General features: G+C 35.8%; 2 protein-coding genes across 2 annotated transcripts; both read left to right on the forward strand.

Moving 5' to 3' along the window:
- Positions 1-2919: 2919 nt before the first annotated feature.
- On the forward strand, positions 2920-9458 carry LOC118269038 (G-protein coupled receptor Mth). The gene is made up of 8 exons (XM_035583914.2): positions 2920-3565; positions 4212-4395; positions 5024-5212; positions 5936-6014; positions 7141-7319; positions 7829-7979; positions 8684-8863; positions 9197-9458. Exons 1-8 carry the CDS (start codon positions 3158-3160, stop codon positions 9408-9410), a joined length of 1584 nt encoding a protein of 527 aa, XP_035439807.2. The 5' UTR covers positions 2920-3157; the 3' UTR covers positions 9411-9458.
- A 2792-nt stretch (positions 9459-12250) lies between these two features.
- On the forward strand, positions 12251-17899 carry LOC118268990 (putative inorganic phosphate cotransporter). Its single transcript, XM_035583855.2, has 11 exons — positions 12251-12418; positions 12844-13157; positions 13233-13412; positions 14112-14250; positions 14973-15190; positions 15475-15624; positions 16154-16286; positions 16538-16656; positions 17061-17180; positions 17496-17619; positions 17778-17899. The coding sequence occupies exons 1-11, from the start codon at positions 12352-12354 to the stop codon at positions 17834-17836; spliced, it is 1623 nt and encodes a 540-aa protein (XP_035439748.2). The 5' UTR covers positions 12251-12351; the 3' UTR covers positions 17837-17899.
- The last annotated feature ends 1748 nt before the right edge of the window (positions 17900-19647 follow it).

Raw genomic sequence — 19647 nt, forward strand, 5'->3', positions numbered from 1 at the left:
GTTGTAATTATTTTCAAGTTAAGTGATACCCAATTACCCACTGTAACCTTCAATCAATAAGAATCATGTTAGAGTATCAACAAGTCATAAGGAAAAACGAGGGAATGTTGATATGTTCCAAAAAATACAGATATACGAAATGCAGATATCACCCAAATTTATATAGGTATGTATGTATGTATGTATACAATACATGGCGGAGATAGATGTGAATGATACTCGAAATGAGAAAATAGAACATATCTCGGTGTCATCATCATCACTCTCAAGCTTTATCAACTTTTTAAAAAGGTTCTGTGCTTCCTGAAACCAAAATACTTATATATTTGTATGTAATATATGTATGCATTCATATTGTCAGTGTTGTGTATTGTTGTTCATATACGAGTAAATGGATCGGTACTATTGATGCTTGGGAAAATTCGTTGGAAAAATACCTACATATCATTCTGAGATCAGAGTCAAATATTAATACACTTGTTATCTACATGTCCTTTTACCTAAATTAAAAAATCTTCCGATTTCTGAATAAATAATGAAATTATTTGTAACTAAAATTAAGTACCGTAACTTAAATATATAGGTATATAAACTAATGACTAAAATAAAATGTTACGAATTAAATAAATTATTTTAATAGCTACCTAAAATTGTAGCAACTACCTACGTCAAAGATTTTATAATAAATATTGAAATGAATTAACAACAACACCTGTATAGTTTCTCGAATAAACTATATGTACTCTGTAGAATGTAAGGAAAATAAAATTAAATCGACAATTTAGTCGTACCTTTACCACAGCTTTACTGGCAACTAGTGATAGCGACCACTTTTATAAATTATACTCTCTGTATCTGTTCTGTTCTGTTTATACCTGTTCATTGTATAATCCAAAATCATAGAAACCGATTTTAATTAAACTTTGTTCTTATACTTTATACAGTATGTTAACTAACAGAAGGCGTTCCTTTAAACTCGTTAATCTACATATATCATTAATAGATTAAAATAGTTAGCATAGAAAAATAAGCAATAAATGGCAACGTTGCCTTCCTTTAACTACGCGTGCACAGAGTGTTTCTTTTACGTATCGATTTAAAATTTTTGGTAAATATTTTAATTTAAAAAAAAACTGAAATTGTTTTGTTTTTGAATAGTAATATTTTTTTAGGATTTATGGATGATTGGATGCTATACTATTGCGGGTTAACAGGAACGCCCTTTGTTGGTTAACATACTGTATATCACGGTCTACATAATTATTTGCTACCTTTGTCTTTCTAAACCAATTTTCGAAAAGGTTTTCTATTAAATCTCCCATCGAATCTGATTGAAAGTGGACGTGTGTCAATATTTTATAATTTTTAATAAATTAAATTGAGAAGTTATCAATTACAAATTGAACCCTATTGGTACTGTGAAATAAGGCTGACATTAGTGTGATCCGTGTCAAAAGTGTCACTTTATTGCATTCCGCGTCACCTAGGCTTACTGAGGTAGGCTCCTCCTCACCTCGCATAAAAGAGACGGGCTGCGCGAAGAACAAAGACTTCCTTGTCGCACCACTGCACCATGCACCATGCACCTTGCTACCACCGGGTACTATTGCGCGTGAGTCACTAGAATTTATTAATTTGAAATTAAAAACACCTGCATTTTTTTATTAAAACCAAACCGAGGGCGCCCGCTGTTAGATAAACAATAGAAATGCAATACTCAGCTCGCCAATCGCCAATTGAAGACCGGTTTTATTTGAAATGTCGGTTGTGCTTATTGTATCATCACTCTCTTTGTGTTAATATTTCTAATAAAGAGTTTAAGAACTTAAGAAATGATGCGAAATCGAAATGGTCATGTCTGGCATGTTGCAGTAAAACTCCTAGGAGTTATAATTCAGATACGCCAGTGCGACCGACGTTGTCGCCTAACTCGCGATCCAACATTAACGTAACTAAGCGCGGAAATACTGACCGGCCAGCCACTAAGAACTCGAATGCTTGCTGCTCACCCTCTTGCTTATCACGTTCAGACCTTCGCAGTATTATTAAGGAGGAACTAAGGGCCTGTATCGCTGCTTGTGTTGCGGATTTCAAATTCGATATAATTATAACCAGTTACTTGAAATGAAGGATAATATTAGAAACGTCAACGAATCACTTGCTTTTATAGACAACTATCAAACCCAGCGAACTCCGTTTCGCCACCTGCTTTTTTCTTGTTTTTTTTTTTAATTTTTTTTGCTATAAACATCACGGAACCCGTTACCTTTCCATCGAATGCAAAACCGTGGAAATCGGTTCGTGCGATCTGGAGTTATAGCGTCAGGAAGGAAAACCCGACTTATTTTTATATAATAGATTACTTTGAGAAGATGAAAAATAAAATGAAAGCGAACAAAGTTGAAGAATCGACTGTACGGTTGGCGCGGTAGCTGGGCAACTGGCTGCCGTGCAACGTGTCGCGGGTTCGATTCCCGCACGGAACAACTCTTTGTGTGATCCACAGATTGTTGTTTCGGGTCTGGGTGTCATGTGTATGTGGAATTGTATGTTTGTAAACGCACCCACGACACAGGAGAAAATCCTAAAGTGGGGCAACGTTTAAAAAAAAAATCTCTAAGAAAGGAGCTCTTAACTGTTTCTGCGAAATATATGCAACTAGATCAATTAACGCACTCTTCAAATATAGAACTTTAATGTGTACCCGAGCATAAGACCGAAAATATAATTACAATAGTCAAACGATTGAGTAAAATGGTAGCTTGCCCCATTAATGATGCTCACATTACTTACTGTAGTAGAACTGCTAAGAAAAAATCTGAAAGTCCGCCGCCCCGTGCTATCTTGGTTACTCTCTACTCCTTGATTTAGGAGAATTTATCCACCCTGGGGTCGGTTAGAAAGAGTCACAGTGCCCTATCAATTAAAAAAAAAACAATTTGCTTTGGACCCCCTACGGACACCTACTTAAGGGCCCTGTAAATTCAGCATATTATGTAGTTACTACTTTTCGTTATATCTTACAGGAAAACCACAATCAGTGCTGTAACAATGTGGGTAGCTTCGACCAGGAAAGTATAAAAATTTTATTTGAACTCTACAGAAGTGGACATTGTTTCATCCAATTCATACTTGAGTGAGTGTAGTGTGCATTAAAATGCTTTTACTAAAAACCCTTGCGTTTTTAGCACTGTTGTCTGTATCAAAATGTAAAAATGACTTAGAAAAAAAGTGCAAAGACGATTACCGTGATCTAAACAATAATAAAATTGATGTGAATAAATATTGTGCTGAGAAATGGTGTATACAAAAGTGCTGCCCTCCTGAACACTTCATCAATCCTAGAAATAAAGAGTGTATAAGGATCTTAAACCCGAAACTCAGATCAGAATTAAAAGAGCTACTCAAGTTAATCGACTATGAAAATATTACCTTCTATTCGAATACGGAGCCTAGACAGAAAATTAAAGGGAAATTTAAATATATTCAAAACTATAAGAATAACAATATGTCAATGTGTGGAGAAATAAACTTTAACAACCCATACGAATATTATTTTACGGAAGTAAGTATTTTATTTATTAATAAAGGTTTACCAACAGCTTCTGTATAAAGAATATTAAGTACAGTTTTGGACTTATACAGTCGCCAATTATAGGTTAACCAACATTTTGTATTGTGTAAGTGATAACTTAAAACCAAACTTTATTTATTTATTTATAAATTGAATTTAAAATATCGTTATGTAGCTTCTTGCTCGTTGTTCTCCATTCGAAACTACTTTACTACCGTACGGTACTTTGAAAGTTGGAACGAGCACCTAGCTTCATTTCACATTGACGTTTCAGAAGTGCCTAATAAAGCATTAAACAAAATAAATTAATTGGTTTAGCTTTGACATTGAAACAAGCTTTTATGTATATGCAAACTAAATTCAGTTGAAAATATCCATTTTAAAATTTAAATGCAAAATTTCCACTTCACACTCGTACATAATATACATAAATACATACATAATATTTTATCGGGATGTCTGTTTATTCTGGCTAATCTCTGAAATGGCTGGACCGATATTGACGGGACTTTTATTGGCGGGTAGCTGATGTACAAAAGCGTAACTGAGGCTTCATTTATTAGTCACTAAGTCAGCAATCCACGCAAAGCCGTGAAAGTCAGCTAGTTCAACAACAAAACATTTTTTTTTTTTTCAGAAAGCAACGCTTAAGGTGTTTGAAGCAGACCGATCCAAAAAATGGTATTTCCTTGATAACTCAGAATATTGTGTAGACTATACATTTGTATTTCGAAATGGAAAAATCACATTGTTGTTAATAGTCAAAGAATATTATGTGTTCAAAAAAGATAATGAACTGAACAATACCCTACTTTTAACAGGTAAAAATATATTCAGTTTTGTTTTACATTCGAATCTATGCATAATAACCAAGCTTCTGGATTTTCTACCAAAGTATTCAGGAATTTATACTTAAACTACGATCGATCCACAAATTTTTGATAGATCGGCTATTCGTCTACAACGTTTTTATATGATATTTATAAGTAAATGAGCACTCGGATCACTTGAAGGTAAGCAATTGCCGCCGCCCATGGACACTCTAAACACCAGATGCGTTACAAGTGCGTTGCTGGCCTTTTGGGGGTTAGGAATTTAAGGATTGGAAGAAGATTGGAGAGGGGGTAATTAGGTCTTCGGTAACCTCACTCTCACAACGAAACACTACACAAGCTTGTTTCAAGTCAGTTTTCTGTGAAGCCGTGGTATCACTCCGGTAGAGCCGGCCCGTTCGTGCCGAAGCATGGCTCTCCCACACTGAATGTATAAGTATATATAATAGTACTAAGGAAGTCTCCGTTTCTTTTCTCTGTTCTCTCTTAAAGTTTAGGCTAATAAGCACTACCTATGCCTATCACTGGTTATAAGTTTAAAGAGTTAAAGAGTAGTATAGGCAATCAAAATGTTTCCTCCTCTTTTATTTTGTTTTTATGTGTTGATCAATTCCAGGTCTGCTGATATCCTCGGTGTTTCTGCTGCTCGTGTTTATAGTTCATTGTATGCTAAAAACTCTGCATTCATCTTTTACCGGACTGCTAATGATGGCGTACACCATTACAATTTTACTGGGCTTCATAGTCAAAGTCATCATGCAAGCAAACATTCGAAATATGAATAATACCAGCTGTAAAATAATAAGTATGACATTGCACAGTTTGCTAAGTTATTTAGTCTGGAAGTAAAAAATAAAGATTGCTTTAATATAGAGTCAGACCTATGGTTGACAACTCAACCGATATATTACCTAACTAAAAATCACGATTTACTCACGTAAATAATGGAGAAAATCTCTATCAATTTCGAGTCACAGAGGGACTCTTCATTATGAGCAGCGTGCGCAGACGCTACAGTCAGTATGCTGCGACGGCATGCTGGAACTAGTAGAGCTTTGCTCCATTAATTTACATGAGTAAACCATGATTTTTTAGTTAATTGAGTACGTCTCACGATATTTATTATAAAAAAGCCGATCTATAGTTACAAGATATATTATATCTAGCTTCGTTAAAAACGTACAATTTATTACAACAATAAGTGCTGTCTATGTACTAAATCTTATTTTTTCACTTGAGGGTCTAGTGTAATACGTTAACCGAATAAATTCTTATAACAATCGGCGCTCTGATTGGTCAGTTCCAATTAACCAACCAATCATAAGGCTGATTGCAGTAATGTCTCGATTGTGTTAAGGTAACAAAGTCTGGCACTAGGCCCTCTGTGTACTAAATAACTTGGGTGACTGTAGTTGCAAACTATGAATCAAATACCTTATCACTTATTTTACTTTTTTTTTATTATTGTTTTTCACGGACTCTTGGTCCGTGCCTTTGCCAGTTAATGTTAATTTCCTTGTCTTTACAGCACCTGTACTATATTTTCTATTGATGTCGAGTTTCTTCTGGTTAAACTCTTTCTCCGTCTGCATATGGCGGGGATTAAGGTAAAATAATTATGATTATTTTTGAATGTATATTTTATACGGTGCTGAATAATTTAAATAATGTATTTTTAACTGAAAAACAAGGCATTTGGTGTCAAGGACCGGTCCGACCAATAGGGAAAAAATATTCGATATTTTGTATAATAATAACGGAAAATATCTTTCCCACAACACATTAACTAAATTATGTATATATTTTGGTAAATTAAATATAAAATTGTATTTATTATTAGAAAAATTATGACTAATTTTACCGCTTAAGCCAATACATAATACAATTATAGTGATATGAAATACGTACTTCACATTAAGTAATTACCTATTGGACAAAAAAAGTTACAAGTATATATGTATAAGTTCATTTTTATTTTATATTACCTACTAGTTCGAATCAGCCATCAATAGGAGGTATTCCACATTGGGCACCCGTTTAAATGGCACCGAAGATGTTCCAAATTGGGCACCCAAAGGTATTTTTCGTGGGTGCCATTTGTGGAATAAACACTCAACGGATCATATATTTATTTTTATATATTATTTAACATGCTGAGAAACGTAAACTTCCCAACACTAGTATCTACTTATGCGCAGGTGCCATATGTGGAATAAAATATAAAATTAAAAATTATTCCACAAATGGCACCCACGAAAAATACCTATGGGTGCCCAATGTGGAACATCTCCGGTGCCATTAGCTTGGGTGCCATTTAAACGGGTGCCCAATGTGGAATATCTCTGGATGGGTTGATAAAAGTTAATTTCAATTTCCTTGCTAACTGGTTTACTTTGTTTTACTTATTTAGACTTAGATTGACTCAAATGAGTCAATCTCAAAAACGTGTGCATTCGTGTTATCGTACTAGTGCGTCTTTCTACTTGTCCTTGTCCATAAAAAACAACATATTGAACAGCACCTATATATACATATGACGGACTGTAACCTTATTTTAATGTTTTAAATACTCATCTATAAAATATAAGCAAAGTAGGTACATATATTTTCTGTCGTAATGAGCACCTCTGCCTACCCCTTCGAGGATAAAAGGGCGTGACGTTGCTTTTTATTTTGCTAGGCTTTGATTTTATATCTTAAACTTTTTTTTAAGCGTATTATTATTTTTCGCAGAGTTATGGGCGTATATAAAGCAACGCGGCGGGAAAAGCTGATGAGTTTCTGTCGATACAGTTTGTACGCGTGGGGAGTGCCGCTGGTGATCACTGGGATCGTCACCTACTTGGACAACATCGACCTCAGTAAAATAGATTACATTGTCAAACCACCGTTCGACGACTGTTTCAAAAATGGTAAAAATAATTATTTATTACATAATTCACATTTATGTACCACTACTATCGAGGTATGAAAAGGCAATGGAATGCCAAATGCACTGTTTTTCAAAAGTACTTGAAATACATAGGTACTCTCCCTTAGTTTAATTATGTTTATTTTTGTTTAAAAAAAACGTTGCCTCCCATACTATGATTTTCTCCTGTGTCGTGGTTGCGTTTACAAACATACAAGTTCACATGCACATGACACCCAGACCCAAAACAAGAGTTGCTCCGTGCGGGAATCGAACCCGCCACAGCAGCCAGTTGCCCGGCTACTGCGTAAAACTTTGACAGTTTAGAGCCCTATTTCAATATTGTTATGGAATAGGGCGGAAAACGCGCTCATGAGGTTCTGATACTACCTGCGTGAGCGATAATTACTACCAAGAAGTTACAAACAGTGTGTTGCTATCCTTTTGAGGAGTTGACTTGGGACGACCGATGTTTTCTAACCGTAATTTAAATTGTAATTCTTTTTTCAGAAACTGGGGTAAAAAATTACTATTTCATACCGCTCGGTGTTATAATGTCTATTAACATAGTATTGTTTGTGATTACGATTTACCATATATTGACAACTAGATACTCAACTAAAAGAAATGCAGAGTTCAAACGAAGCGGCAGGGAAAACAGGTGCGTGTGATTACAATATACATAATTTTACTAACATTATAAATGCGAAAGTTTGTGAGTTTATGTGTATGTTTCTTAATCACGTCAAACGGCTGAAAGGATCGGGATAAAATTTGGAACAAGGGATAAATACATAGGGTCCTTTCTGTCCTAAGGGATTGCGGGCGAAGCCTAGCAGAAGCTACTTATATCATAGTTTTTAATACCTTGGGTAAGGTGTGCTTGAAATGCAAGAGGATCTTTTTGCATGTTATGAATTCTAGTGCCATGTACCCAATAACAAGATGAGCCATACAACGAATAAATTTATCCACTCGTATTGTGGGTATACCTTTGAATTTAAACCAACCATTGCCCGACAATCACCAAAGTGAGCTGCACAAACAATTTAACCGACGAATTTGTTATATTTTCCTAACAACAACTTATATGACAGCACGAAGAGTTCACGATTATTGCCCTCATTTATTTGTCATCATCATCATCATCAGCCGAGAGACGTCCACTGCTGAACAAAGGCCTCCTCTTAGGGAGGGGGGGAGTTGCCATAATCCCCATGCTTGGCAGGCGGCTTGGGGATCGCAGTTAGGTCATCGATAAATTTTGAGAATGCTGCTGCCCATTCCTCGGTGGCTGGTCGCAGTTTTAGGACGTACCCGGGTCATTTATTTGTAGTAGTCGTTAATTTTTGTTACCATTTCCAGCTACAAGACTTACATGAAACTGTCTCTGACCATGGGCATCAGTTGGGTGCTGGAGCTGATCCCCAACTCGGACAACACGTTCCTGTTCATCCTCAGCAACACGTACAACAGCCTCATCGGAGTCATCATCTTCTTCGTCTACATCTTCGACAAGAACGTTCTGAATGAATTGTGCGAAAAGTAAGTTTATCACAATCATTTACTTTGTATCCATATTTTCTTTTTTATCCCCGAAATTGTAGGTGGAGGTGTCTACTGTACAATATACACCCAGTTTTCATAATTTATAAGCCCCATGTAATAGGATGAACCTATTGCCATATACTGGACTCAATTCTAGGTTTCATGCTGCTACTGAGAAATTTTCGAATAATCGAGAAAATAGCAAGCATTGCTTTCCCCGACCCGACCGGCAGCAACGAACCAACCGATTAGAGCGCCGAACGCGTTTCAATCCCATTAAACGTTAAGAAAACTTGTACTAAGGGTACTTATTGACAATTTAATTTCCAGGTTCAACATACAAAACGAGTTTGTGCTTAAAATAGCTCGCCGTAAATCCCTGTTCAGACTAGCGAGGTCAATGAAGGTAAGTCGTGAAGAATCATCCAGTATGAAAACTACTGCCACTGCATTAAGTTCCGAGGCCGAAGAAAAAACATCTTTAAATCAAGTGTCGCTGATGCCCGACCCTGCAGACCCTGCAGTCCTGCTGCGGACTGTCTAGCGGGTGTCTGAGGCTCCGGCTCGAAGAGCAGGAGTAGAAACGGGGTGGTTTTTAGTCAGTAAGAGTCCGATACTTCCTCTCACCTCGCTCGAGGCGGGAGAAGTCATTGGATGATTTATCCCATTCAAAAGTAATGTAATCATTAATCTTTTAAAAGTAAATCACTTTAAGATATTATTATTATGTTTCTTAGTTTAATACCAATATGCATTTATAATATTTCTTTTTTATGTAGTACTTTATGGTGTGGTATTCTAGGCTTAAGGTATTTATAATTATTGAGTCTAATGAACATAGCGTAAAATAAAACAAATGAACATAGTATAAGATTTTAGAAATATTATTATGTAAGTTACTAGATATAATAGAAATTATGTAATTTTACAAATTACGTTGATTTACACTTAAGATTTTTTTATTATTTTATGAATTTTCTTATAATAAAATAAAATAAATAATTAGTATAGATATTGTGAAACATTGAATATTGTTTTATTCTTTCCTTATACCAACAACGCTCCCGTAACCTAAGTATAAAAAACTTTAAATACAATTCTTCAATATGTATAATCGATTCGGAAAATTCTAACATATATGTAATTGAAAATGTTGAAGTAGGTAGGTGCTGACTGACACTAAAAGATTCGTCAACAGTCGTCAAAGAAAAATAAATAGCATTGTTCCAGCCTACATACTATCTATGGACACAAAACTCATACCACAACAAAGTATAACAATAATCCATTAAAATAAGGGATAATTCCATTCATGGAAATGTAAGCCGATATTTTTTTTCAGAATTAATAAAAAGGACTCAAATCCGACATAGTGATTGCTTTGTGCGGGAATACGTTTTTATTGCACAAAGCGCTTGATTGCCGAGCGACAGTACAGCGCTAGGGATCAAATTCTCAATACAATATGGCGATCAATTGTACAGTACACATTTTTTGTATGATGCGGCAAACGAGCAGACCCATTACGTGATGGTAAGCAATCAGCGCCGCCCATGGACACCCACAACATCAGAGGAGTTATAAATGCGTTGTCGACGTTTTGGGGCTTAGTGTTTTGTGAATTGGGGGATTGGGAAGGGAGGAATTGGGCCTCTACGAACGTCACTCATACGCCAAACCGCAAGTGATGTTTCACGCCGGTTTCTTGTGTGGTAAGACTCCGATCGAGCAGGCCCATTTGTGTCATAGGATGGCGTATAGTCAGTTGTGTATAAAAATCGTCACACCTTTTATGCCGAATAGGTAGAGGTGCATAATGTGGCACCTAATGTAAGTGTACAATGTATCAACAATTTATGTTATAAATCCCATATAAAAGGGGGTGACAAAATAGTATCATCGTTAGATCAACATTTACGGTACTGGAGTAAACTACTTTGAATTTGTCACATTAACTATAGTTTATGAACACTTCTGGAATACTAATGTCGGCCTCAAATTGTGTGAAAACATTCTGTCAGACACAACAACTTAAAATAATGGTAAACAAGTAGCCTACTGTGCTGCCTCGCGTCGCATATTACACTAGTTTTTGCACCAAACAACTAGGAAAATATTTGACAAGGTATCAGTAAAAATAACACCGCAGTATTTGTAACATTAAACATTTTAATACTTAAAGCAAGTACAAACATTCCCGTTTGTTTTTATGGCACATATTATCAAATTGTCTACGCATTGTCAAACATGAAATAAATAAGCATGACTGACTATTTTGTTCTATTTCGTTTCAAAAATAAAATAATAAGTGTGTGAAAATGTAGGACCAAATTTCTTTAATTACAAACTAAAATAAACTCGAAGATGATGCTTATGTTATCTGAGTTGCTTATATTAAACACACACAACGTCACGCCCTTTATCCCTGAAGGGGTAGACAGAGCATCTCCACATTACAGCATATTATTATATTGCCAAAGTTCAGCCACTTTTGACCATGTATAAGTCCCATGTAATAGGGGGTGAGCCTATTGCCATATATTAGGCACAATTCCAAACTCCGTGCTCCTACATACATATTAGAAAAACCGAAAGAAGCCCAGTAATACTTTGCAGCAATATTTAACACATATATAAGTATTTATGTAAAGTTATTCCTCATGAATAGTACATAGTCATGAAACAATACCTCTGGACTGATATTTGGTGAAAAGGTTTTATCTTGAAAGTTTATTATAATATATACTTAAATAAATAAGGCCCGCTGTTGAGGTAGTCAAATTTGACTTAGATAAGATACCGCCTTGCAATAGATTGTACGAGGAACAGACTCGACACTTTATTATGTAATCAATTATAGCTTGGTTTTTTACCTACTCTCGTTTTTTAAATAATACAATTTGTTCTAAAGTGTACTATAATGTACTCATTGTAGGATTAGACAGCAAATGAGCAGGCGTATAACGAAATGCTGATCTGGTAATAAAATAAGCACATCACCTCAAACTTGGGTAAATTGAAGGTATAAGTTGGAAGCGGGCGAAGTTGTCCACGCAGCAGTGGACAACGCATCGCGGCGGCACTACTGGTTTCTATGAATTTATCTCGCATTTGGCTGAACCGACTGTGATGCAGTTTTCAGCATACTATTTTTCACACCGAGGAAAAGGTTTTATGGATATTACTTGTCTAAAAAAGTTAAAAAGGTTCCCTTTTTCTTAAAAAAAGTTATTAAACAAATCAAAATGGTGGGTATTAATTAAACCTAGTAAAGTACGTACAAAAAGTTTAATCAAAATATACAATATGATACTAGCAACATTTATTGTCTGTTTAATTTAATAATCTTTGAACAATGATTAAGCTGTAATAATGATTATATATGTTATGTTATGTTTGTAGTCGTCATTCCACCTGTAGCTTCATTCTGTGACTAGTGATACGAGTGTCAGTATCAGTGGACTGACATACAACATACATACAGAATGGGGAAAGATGAAACGTTACCTGACTATGAATACAGCAAAGTTCCTACAAAACAAATTATTGCAGGTAAGTCCATGTTCTCTAATTATCAAAGAAAATTGTAGTAAAAATGAGGGAAAGAGAGTTTAAGAGGAAAATATTGGAAGATATTTCGTTAGAAATGTGTGATAGTGATGTATTTTGAATCAGTATCAATTTGATTTTTATGGGTTGAATGGTAAACGAGCAGACCAATTACCTGATGGTAAGCAACTTTTCAACACTAGAAAAGTGCGCTGACGGCCTTCGGTAACGTCTCTAACTCGATGAACCACAACGCGAGCGTTGTTTCACGCTGGCTTCTGTGATAACGCACCGTGGTATCAAATATCAATTATCTTTTGAGCTGCCCGTTTGTGTCAAAGCATGGCAGTCTTCTCAGTAAAATTTAACTGACAAAGGAATTGATCAGTTTGATAGGTAAAATGTTTTTTTACCATTTTCTATTACAGAAAAGCAAGAAATCCCAACACATTATGGATACGGAGTCAGACACGTTCAGCTTTTAATATGTTTCCTATGTATATTAGTGAGTTTCATAGCTAGAGGTCATATGGGGGTCACGATCGTTGCTATGAGTGATACTCCGGCAGGAAACAAATCAAGTGCAAATAACATCACAATACAAACAGATATTGGCAATGTAACTAATGTTCAAGAAGAGGTAGAAATTAATGCTACAATAGAAGATATTGATAATCTGACTGATAGATATAAAAAGAACGAAGAAGAACTCAATGGTACTGCTGCTGATTATCACCATAAAGTAAGGTATCCTATTTCTAATGAAGTATTTTCCAAAACTCATCAAATATTTTAACATAGATTTATACCTTTTCAGAAATACATCTGGCCAAAGTCAACACAAGAAATGGTCTTAGGTTCATTTTTCTTGGGTTACTGCATCATGACGTTTCCGATGGGAATGGTAGTCCAGCGGTGGGGCGGCAAGATCCCACTTCAAATTGCTTTGTTTGTTAATGGTGTGGCATCTCTGTTGGCACCATGGGTTATTCATTGGGTACGTATGTATGAAATAGATAGCGAATGATTAAATAGCATAAGACTATTGTTCTCCAAGTTTGCTTCGAAGCTACTGTCACTGCTACTGTGGCAGCTAGACAAGAGCAGTAATAACTACACTACTGATGCAATCTAAGAAAAAAATAATGGAGCATGACGAAATGAATTTAAACAATAAAAATAATCTTATTGTAACTTTCGTGAGACATACTAAATTAATTATTATGTTATCGGCTTACTCAGTAGCAGCGCGACAATCGCCGCGTCGTGTGTCGCGGAATGCTGCTCATGAATATGAGCCTCTAGCATGGCTTGAAACTAGTCGAGTTCCTCGTCAAACAAATACGTGAGTAAGCCGATAACATAATAATTAATAAAAATAATCATTTTTTTTTAAATAGCTTACAAATTAATACTTTAATCACAATTGACTGCATGGTTGGTGCGGTGGCTGGGCAACTGGCTACCGTGCAACGGGTAGCGGGTTCGATTCCCGCACGGAGCAACTCTTTGTGTGATCCACAAATTGTTGTTTCGGGTCTGGGTGTCATGTGTATGTTAACTTGTATGTTTGTAAACGCACCCACGACACAGGAGAAAATCCTAATGTGGGGCAACGTCTTTAAAAAAAAAAAAAAAAAACTTTAAAAAAAATATTTCATCAGGTCGTGTGACAAAATTATGTTAATTTTCCCAGGGTGGCTGGAAGGCAGTGTGTGCTTGCCGTGTCCTACAAGGTCTGTCTCAAGCTGGCGTGTACCCCAGCATCCAGAACCTCCTGTCCAACTGGGTCCCGGTGAATGAACGAGGAACCCTCACCAGCTACGTCTACACAGGTTTGTCAATAACTCTTTGATTTTGTAACACAAGCTGCTTATCTTCTACTTAGTGTAAATACAAATACTTTCCACTTAAGACATGAGCAATTTCTTCGGAAATTCCCCACGGTAGCTATTGTTTATAAAACAGTTATAATGTTTGTTAAGTAATATTACAGGACACAGCACATCCCCAACAGCATTCAATGCACGAGTCTAAGTTAGAACTGCCTATCATGCTGATTTATTGATAAAATATATCATCAAAGTTTACTCTCATAGAACAATTGTAACAGTAGTCGTTAAACATTAACTAAGTAATAATAGTGATAAAGTAAATAAAGCAAAACTTGCCACACTAGAGATAAGGCACACGTGTCGAGAATTAAACAAAATTAGGCATCCCACTACTCGCGTGTAGACTTAGAATTTATTTTATCTAACACTAAGATAATACGGAGTAATGGGTGCGTAACTTGTTATCATTTCATTCATTTTATTGTAATTTGAATTCTAATGCTAGATGTAAATCAGATAGTTTTAATGAAATTCTTAGAACAAATTAACGAAGTAGTCACATGATGTATATTGTATTATTTTCTTTATAGTAATAAAACTACAGATAATGTAGTAGTTAAACATTTGCATTTTGTATTTTGCTTAAGAATAGTTCCTGAAAGAAGATAACAGCCACCTTTATTTCAAGAAGATACACTAGAACATTTTGTTTTACGTTACAGGGTCCACATTAGGCACAGTCATAGCGTTCCAGATGGCAGGTTACTTGGCTGAGTCGAGGTGGGGATGGCCATCCACCTTCTGGGTAGTCGGTGCAATATGCATGGCACTGTTCGCTGTGCTGACCATATTCGGTGCAGCGTCACCACCAAAGCATAAATCCATCAGTGAAGAAGAAAAGACTTATATTATGGGACGAGTTGATGATGGGACCGTCAAGGTAGCTATTGATTTAATATGTTTGTTAAAAGGCAACTAGTGTTTCAATGGCAAGTTTGTATATGTGGAAGAGTTAAAAAAAAACAATCGCATAAAAAAATGCGACTTCATTACATCTATTTTGCATACAATACATATTCATGATTTTGCAAAATGTACATTTAAATGAACACTTAATTGTACTTATCGTATTAAAAGTAGCGACATTACGTACGTACCCAATCGGAGATAAAAGAGGCGTGACCTTACTATGACGTATTAAAAGTTTTTAAAAACTATTCACAGAAATTGAGTATACCCTGGAAGGCGATCCTAACATCGCGACACGTGTGGGGCGTCCTGGCCACGCACGTGGGCAGCGGGGTCAGCTTCGTGTTCTTCTTCACACAAGTCCCTTCCTACATCCACTACATCCTTAAAATCGACGTTAGAAGTGTAAGTTATCTTCAAGATATTAATGATAGAAGATTCGTTTTCTAATTCATCGCTATTTACTTTGAACTAGTTAAGATTAAATTGAACTTTGTTGATTTTAACTTCTTTGAAGCGTATATTCTTTTCTGCTTTATCTATCGTCCAACATGTCATATTAACTTTACTGCTTACATCATCATATAAACTGGCACCTCACTTCTAGATTATTGCTGAAGAAGTATGATGTTTTTATTGTAACTTTCGTGAGACATACTAAATTAATTATTATGTTATCGGCTTACTCACGTATTGTTTTGACGCGCTGCTACTGTAGCAGCGCGACAATCGCCGCGTCGTGTGTCGCGGAATGCTGCTCATGAATATGAGCCTCTAGCATGGCTTGAAACTAGTCGAGTTCCTCGTCAAAACAATACGTGAGTAAGCCGATAACATAATAATTAATTAAGTATGATGTTATTTCAATCACTATTTAACTTCAAACCTTAACTCTGCTTTATAAAAGTTCTAAGGAAGACGTTTATCTTTCCAGAGTGGTATCCTGTCATCATTACCGTACGTCGTCAGTTTCTTCACGAGCCTCTCGTTTGGAGTACTCTCCGACTATTTAACGAACAACAAATATCTGGAAGTAAAGAACGGTAGAAGACTGTTCAATAGTATCTGTAAGTATTTCTGCTGCTCTGTGTGCTTTAGCGATTCATTCTGATCTACCGTTTTCCCTTTAATCTCAATTATTCTACTTTTGCTCTTGGAAAAAATATTTAACTATATCTACTCATTCAATCTCTTTATTGGAGTCATACTTGATGAAATATTTAGTCTTCAATTAATTTTATGGCTTGTCTTTTATAAATACCAGTAGCTAACCTTTATTACTTGTCTTTATTAAACTTGTACTGCTTATTATTTCCAGCTCAAGTAGGCGTAGCCGTGGCACTGGTATGTGTAACGTTCACCACGAGCACGGTGGTGGCGGTGCTGTGTCTGGTGGCGTCCATGGGCTGCCACATGGCGATGCATGTCGGATGGATGGTCAGTATTTCCCTGATACCTAGATTGAACTTGTAGTGGATCGAACCTAATAGTTTTGAGCAATATTTGCACGTTTTGGAAAATAACATGCAATGAGTCATTGTATTGCAATAAACTGATACCACAGACTTCAGCCCATTCAAATACGTCTCGCTTGATAATTGCCGTTTCCACAACCTGTTTGTGGAAATTGACAATTATTGGCTCAACTTCATATCTAACATACATTCTACATAAACAATTTAGTCTTGTTTAGAATACGACTGATGTAGATTACTGAAATTGAATTAAAATGTGTGAAACAATTTTATTATTTTTTGCAGCTTTATCCAACAATTGTGTCAGTTTTTAATAGCTTTATGTACCTGGACCTTGTTAATATTGCTAAAATGTATTACTTCCAGGTGAACCACATGGACTTGGCGCCGAACTTCAGCGGCACCCTGATGACCCTCGGCAACACCGGGATGAACATCTTCAACGTGCTGCTGCCCATACTCATCTCTTACGTAGTCACTGATGTTGTAAGTATCGTGTGTAATGATTATGTAGTACTATTTTGTAAGCCTATTTTTAAAACCTTCAAAGTAAGGGCCTTGCTAAAAGAGAGTCAAGTGTCAAGTTAGCTAAGCGTGATGTATCAGATAAAGCATTGTTCAGTTTTTGAGTTAAATTTAAAGCTGTTCAATTAATGTGTGAGACTATTCTAGTCAACGCTCATTGAGCAAGCGTGGTGATTAATGCGCGAAGATACCTTCTCTATGTGAGAAGGGTCGTTTGGTCAGCAGTGGCCGCTTACAGGCAGATGATGATGATGACATTGGTATCTATTTTTGCAGCACAATCAGACACAGTGGCGGATCATATTTTTCACAATCGCATCGGCGGGCTTCGTGGCGAACGCTATCTTTGTGCTCACCACATCCGCAGACACACAGCCGTGGAACGACAGTGAACAAACTGGTAAATATTTTTTTTTAATTAAAATAATAATATATTTATAGTAGTACTAATTAAGGAAAATGACATATTTTAATGTACCTACTTTTGGTAAAATTAGATTAATTAAAAATGTTTAATGCGCATACGCAATAATAACCTAATTTTCAAATTAATTTCAGATGCATACTTGGAAGAAGCAGAATCTAAGAGGGAAAAACAGAAGATATCAAAAACATGAAAATATTTTAGTCATATTGACTTTAGTTAAATTAGTTAATAAATTGTAAATTATAAGACACAATATCTGTTTTTTTTATTTATTTTTTAAGTTTTTAGATTTTTGCTGCGAACGCGACGTATAAGGTGATTTAATTCGTGTTCTATGTCGTAAGTATAAAAAATACCTACTTTTAAATTGTTTCCGCAACATATGGATATAATTCGTACTGAATACTGAGTGAAACATTATGCAATTAGTCAAGTGTAACAGAAATCGACAACTTGAGTTTAATCTAAAAATGACTAATTAGAGGAATTATTGGGTGGTAGAACTCATTAAACTAAACATAATTGTACCACTTAAACGATAGAAAATGCACTTTACTCCTATACGAATAGTGTTAATTTTGTATTACATATGTAAAAGGAATATATTCACAAATAAACCAAGTATGATACTGGTAGGGATAAAAAAGTAATTAAGGTATTCTTACATACGTTTATACTCTTGTGTACAATTATACGTAAACTATTACAGATTAGAAAATTCTTTAGAACCGTCGCCGTTTTTGTTGAATTATTGTTGGTCCAGATATTGTCCAGAAAATTGAAATACAATTTGCTTGCCTAGCATCTAATAAATTAATAGCTACAGTTACATTTCCTCCATTAACAAGACATACAATTCTCTTTCTTTGAATGCATTTTGTTCTTTTTTAAGTCGTCGACTATTTAGTATTTATTATATTTTAGTATTTTATATTTTACTGTGACGCCACGGTGGCGCGACTGGTATGAACGCGTCGCTACCAACAAAATGTATACAGCTCTATAGAGAGTTACTCACCTGGTGTCCGCTTGGTTTACCGACCAATTTGGCGACGCCACCAGCTCGGACGCCTTTACTTTTTTTGAGGGGGGCAATCATCTAATGTCTTCTCCCGCCTTGGGTGAGGCGGGAGGGAGTGTCAGACTTTAACAGAACCACCCCGTTCCTTCTCCTGCTTTGAGCCGGAGCCCCGGTAACCTTTTACGTTGTCCGCAGCTCCGGACGGACGCCAGTACTTAGAGCTTCATTTTGATGCTGTCGCAGTGTGGTGTAGGTTCTCTGGTGTCTATATGTTGTCTCGTTTGGTAGCTTACAAAATGTCTGACAAAAGGCCTGAAATCATGATGTCAGGCCTCAGATAATTCATTATTTCAAACGTCACAATTTACTTTTTATTTATAAGATTAGAAAAAAAAAATATAATTATATGAAAAGTAGATCATTAGAGGGACTTGTTGAAGCCGTGGAAGTTTAATAATTAAGCAAAGGTAACAATAAAAACTTTATAATTACCTGGAGAATAACTCGTTAACGCAGGTCATAAACGCAGTAATTTCCACCCATACAGACTCCAAAGGGAAACTTTAGACACTTGCCTTCAAACTTTACTTTACTTTCATAAACAAACGAATTATTTATTTCAAGTTTTTATGTCATGGCCTTGACTCTTATAGCAGTTTATTTTAGGATCTAAATGTAATAGTACGCTTCGTAAGGGACAGATGCTAAGGTTTCACTCACTTAAGTGTCACAGTGTCAGAGATATAAAAAATATTAAAGCAGTTCAAACTAAAGTTGAAAAACTAAATTGTATATAAAACAAACTTCTGTTGACAATAATGACAATGGCCAGTAAACAATTAATCAAGTTTTATAATATAAGAGTAAATAGGTTAAAAAACTGAACCCCTACACGTGGCCTCTGGGTGGTGCTAAACAGGTGACACTCAGGTGGTAGGTTTCGGCCGACGGCATTATAACCACCCACCGAGCAAAACCGT

Source organism: Spodoptera frugiperda, chromosome 2 (assembly GCF_023101765.2).
Source record: "Spodoptera frugiperda isolate SF20-4 chromosome 2, AGI-APGP_CSIRO_Sfru_2.0, whole genome shotgun sequence".
NCBI classification, from domain to species: Eukaryota; Metazoa; Arthropoda; class Insecta; order Lepidoptera; family Noctuidae; genus Spodoptera; species Spodoptera frugiperda.

Bases quoted from the DNA above. Each gene is read 5' to 3' on its own strand.
- LOC118269038 (XM_035583914.2), top strand. From the start codon at position 3,158: ATGCTTTTACTAAAAACCCTTGCGTTTTTAGCACTGTTGTCTGTATCA. The intron at 4,396-5,023 runs GTAAAAATATAT...GATCAATTCCAG, and splicing joins CAATACCCTACTTTTAACAG to GTCTGCTGATATCCTCGGTG. The intron at 7,320-7,828 runs GTAAAAATAATT...TTCTTTTTTCAG, and splicing joins CGACGACTGTTTCAAAAATG to AAACTGGGGTAAAAAATTAC.
- LOC118268990 (XM_035583855.2), top strand. From the start codon at position 12,352: ATGGGGAAAGATGAAACGTTACCTGACTATGAATACAGCAAAGTTCCT. The intron at 13,158-13,232 runs GTAAGGTATCCT...ATACCTTTTCAG, and splicing joins CTGCTGATTATCACCATAAA to AAATACATCTGGCCAAAGTC. The intron at 15,625-16,153 runs GTAAGTTATCTT...TTATCTTTCCAG, and splicing joins TTAAAATCGACGTTAGAAGT to AGTGGTATCCTGTCATCATT.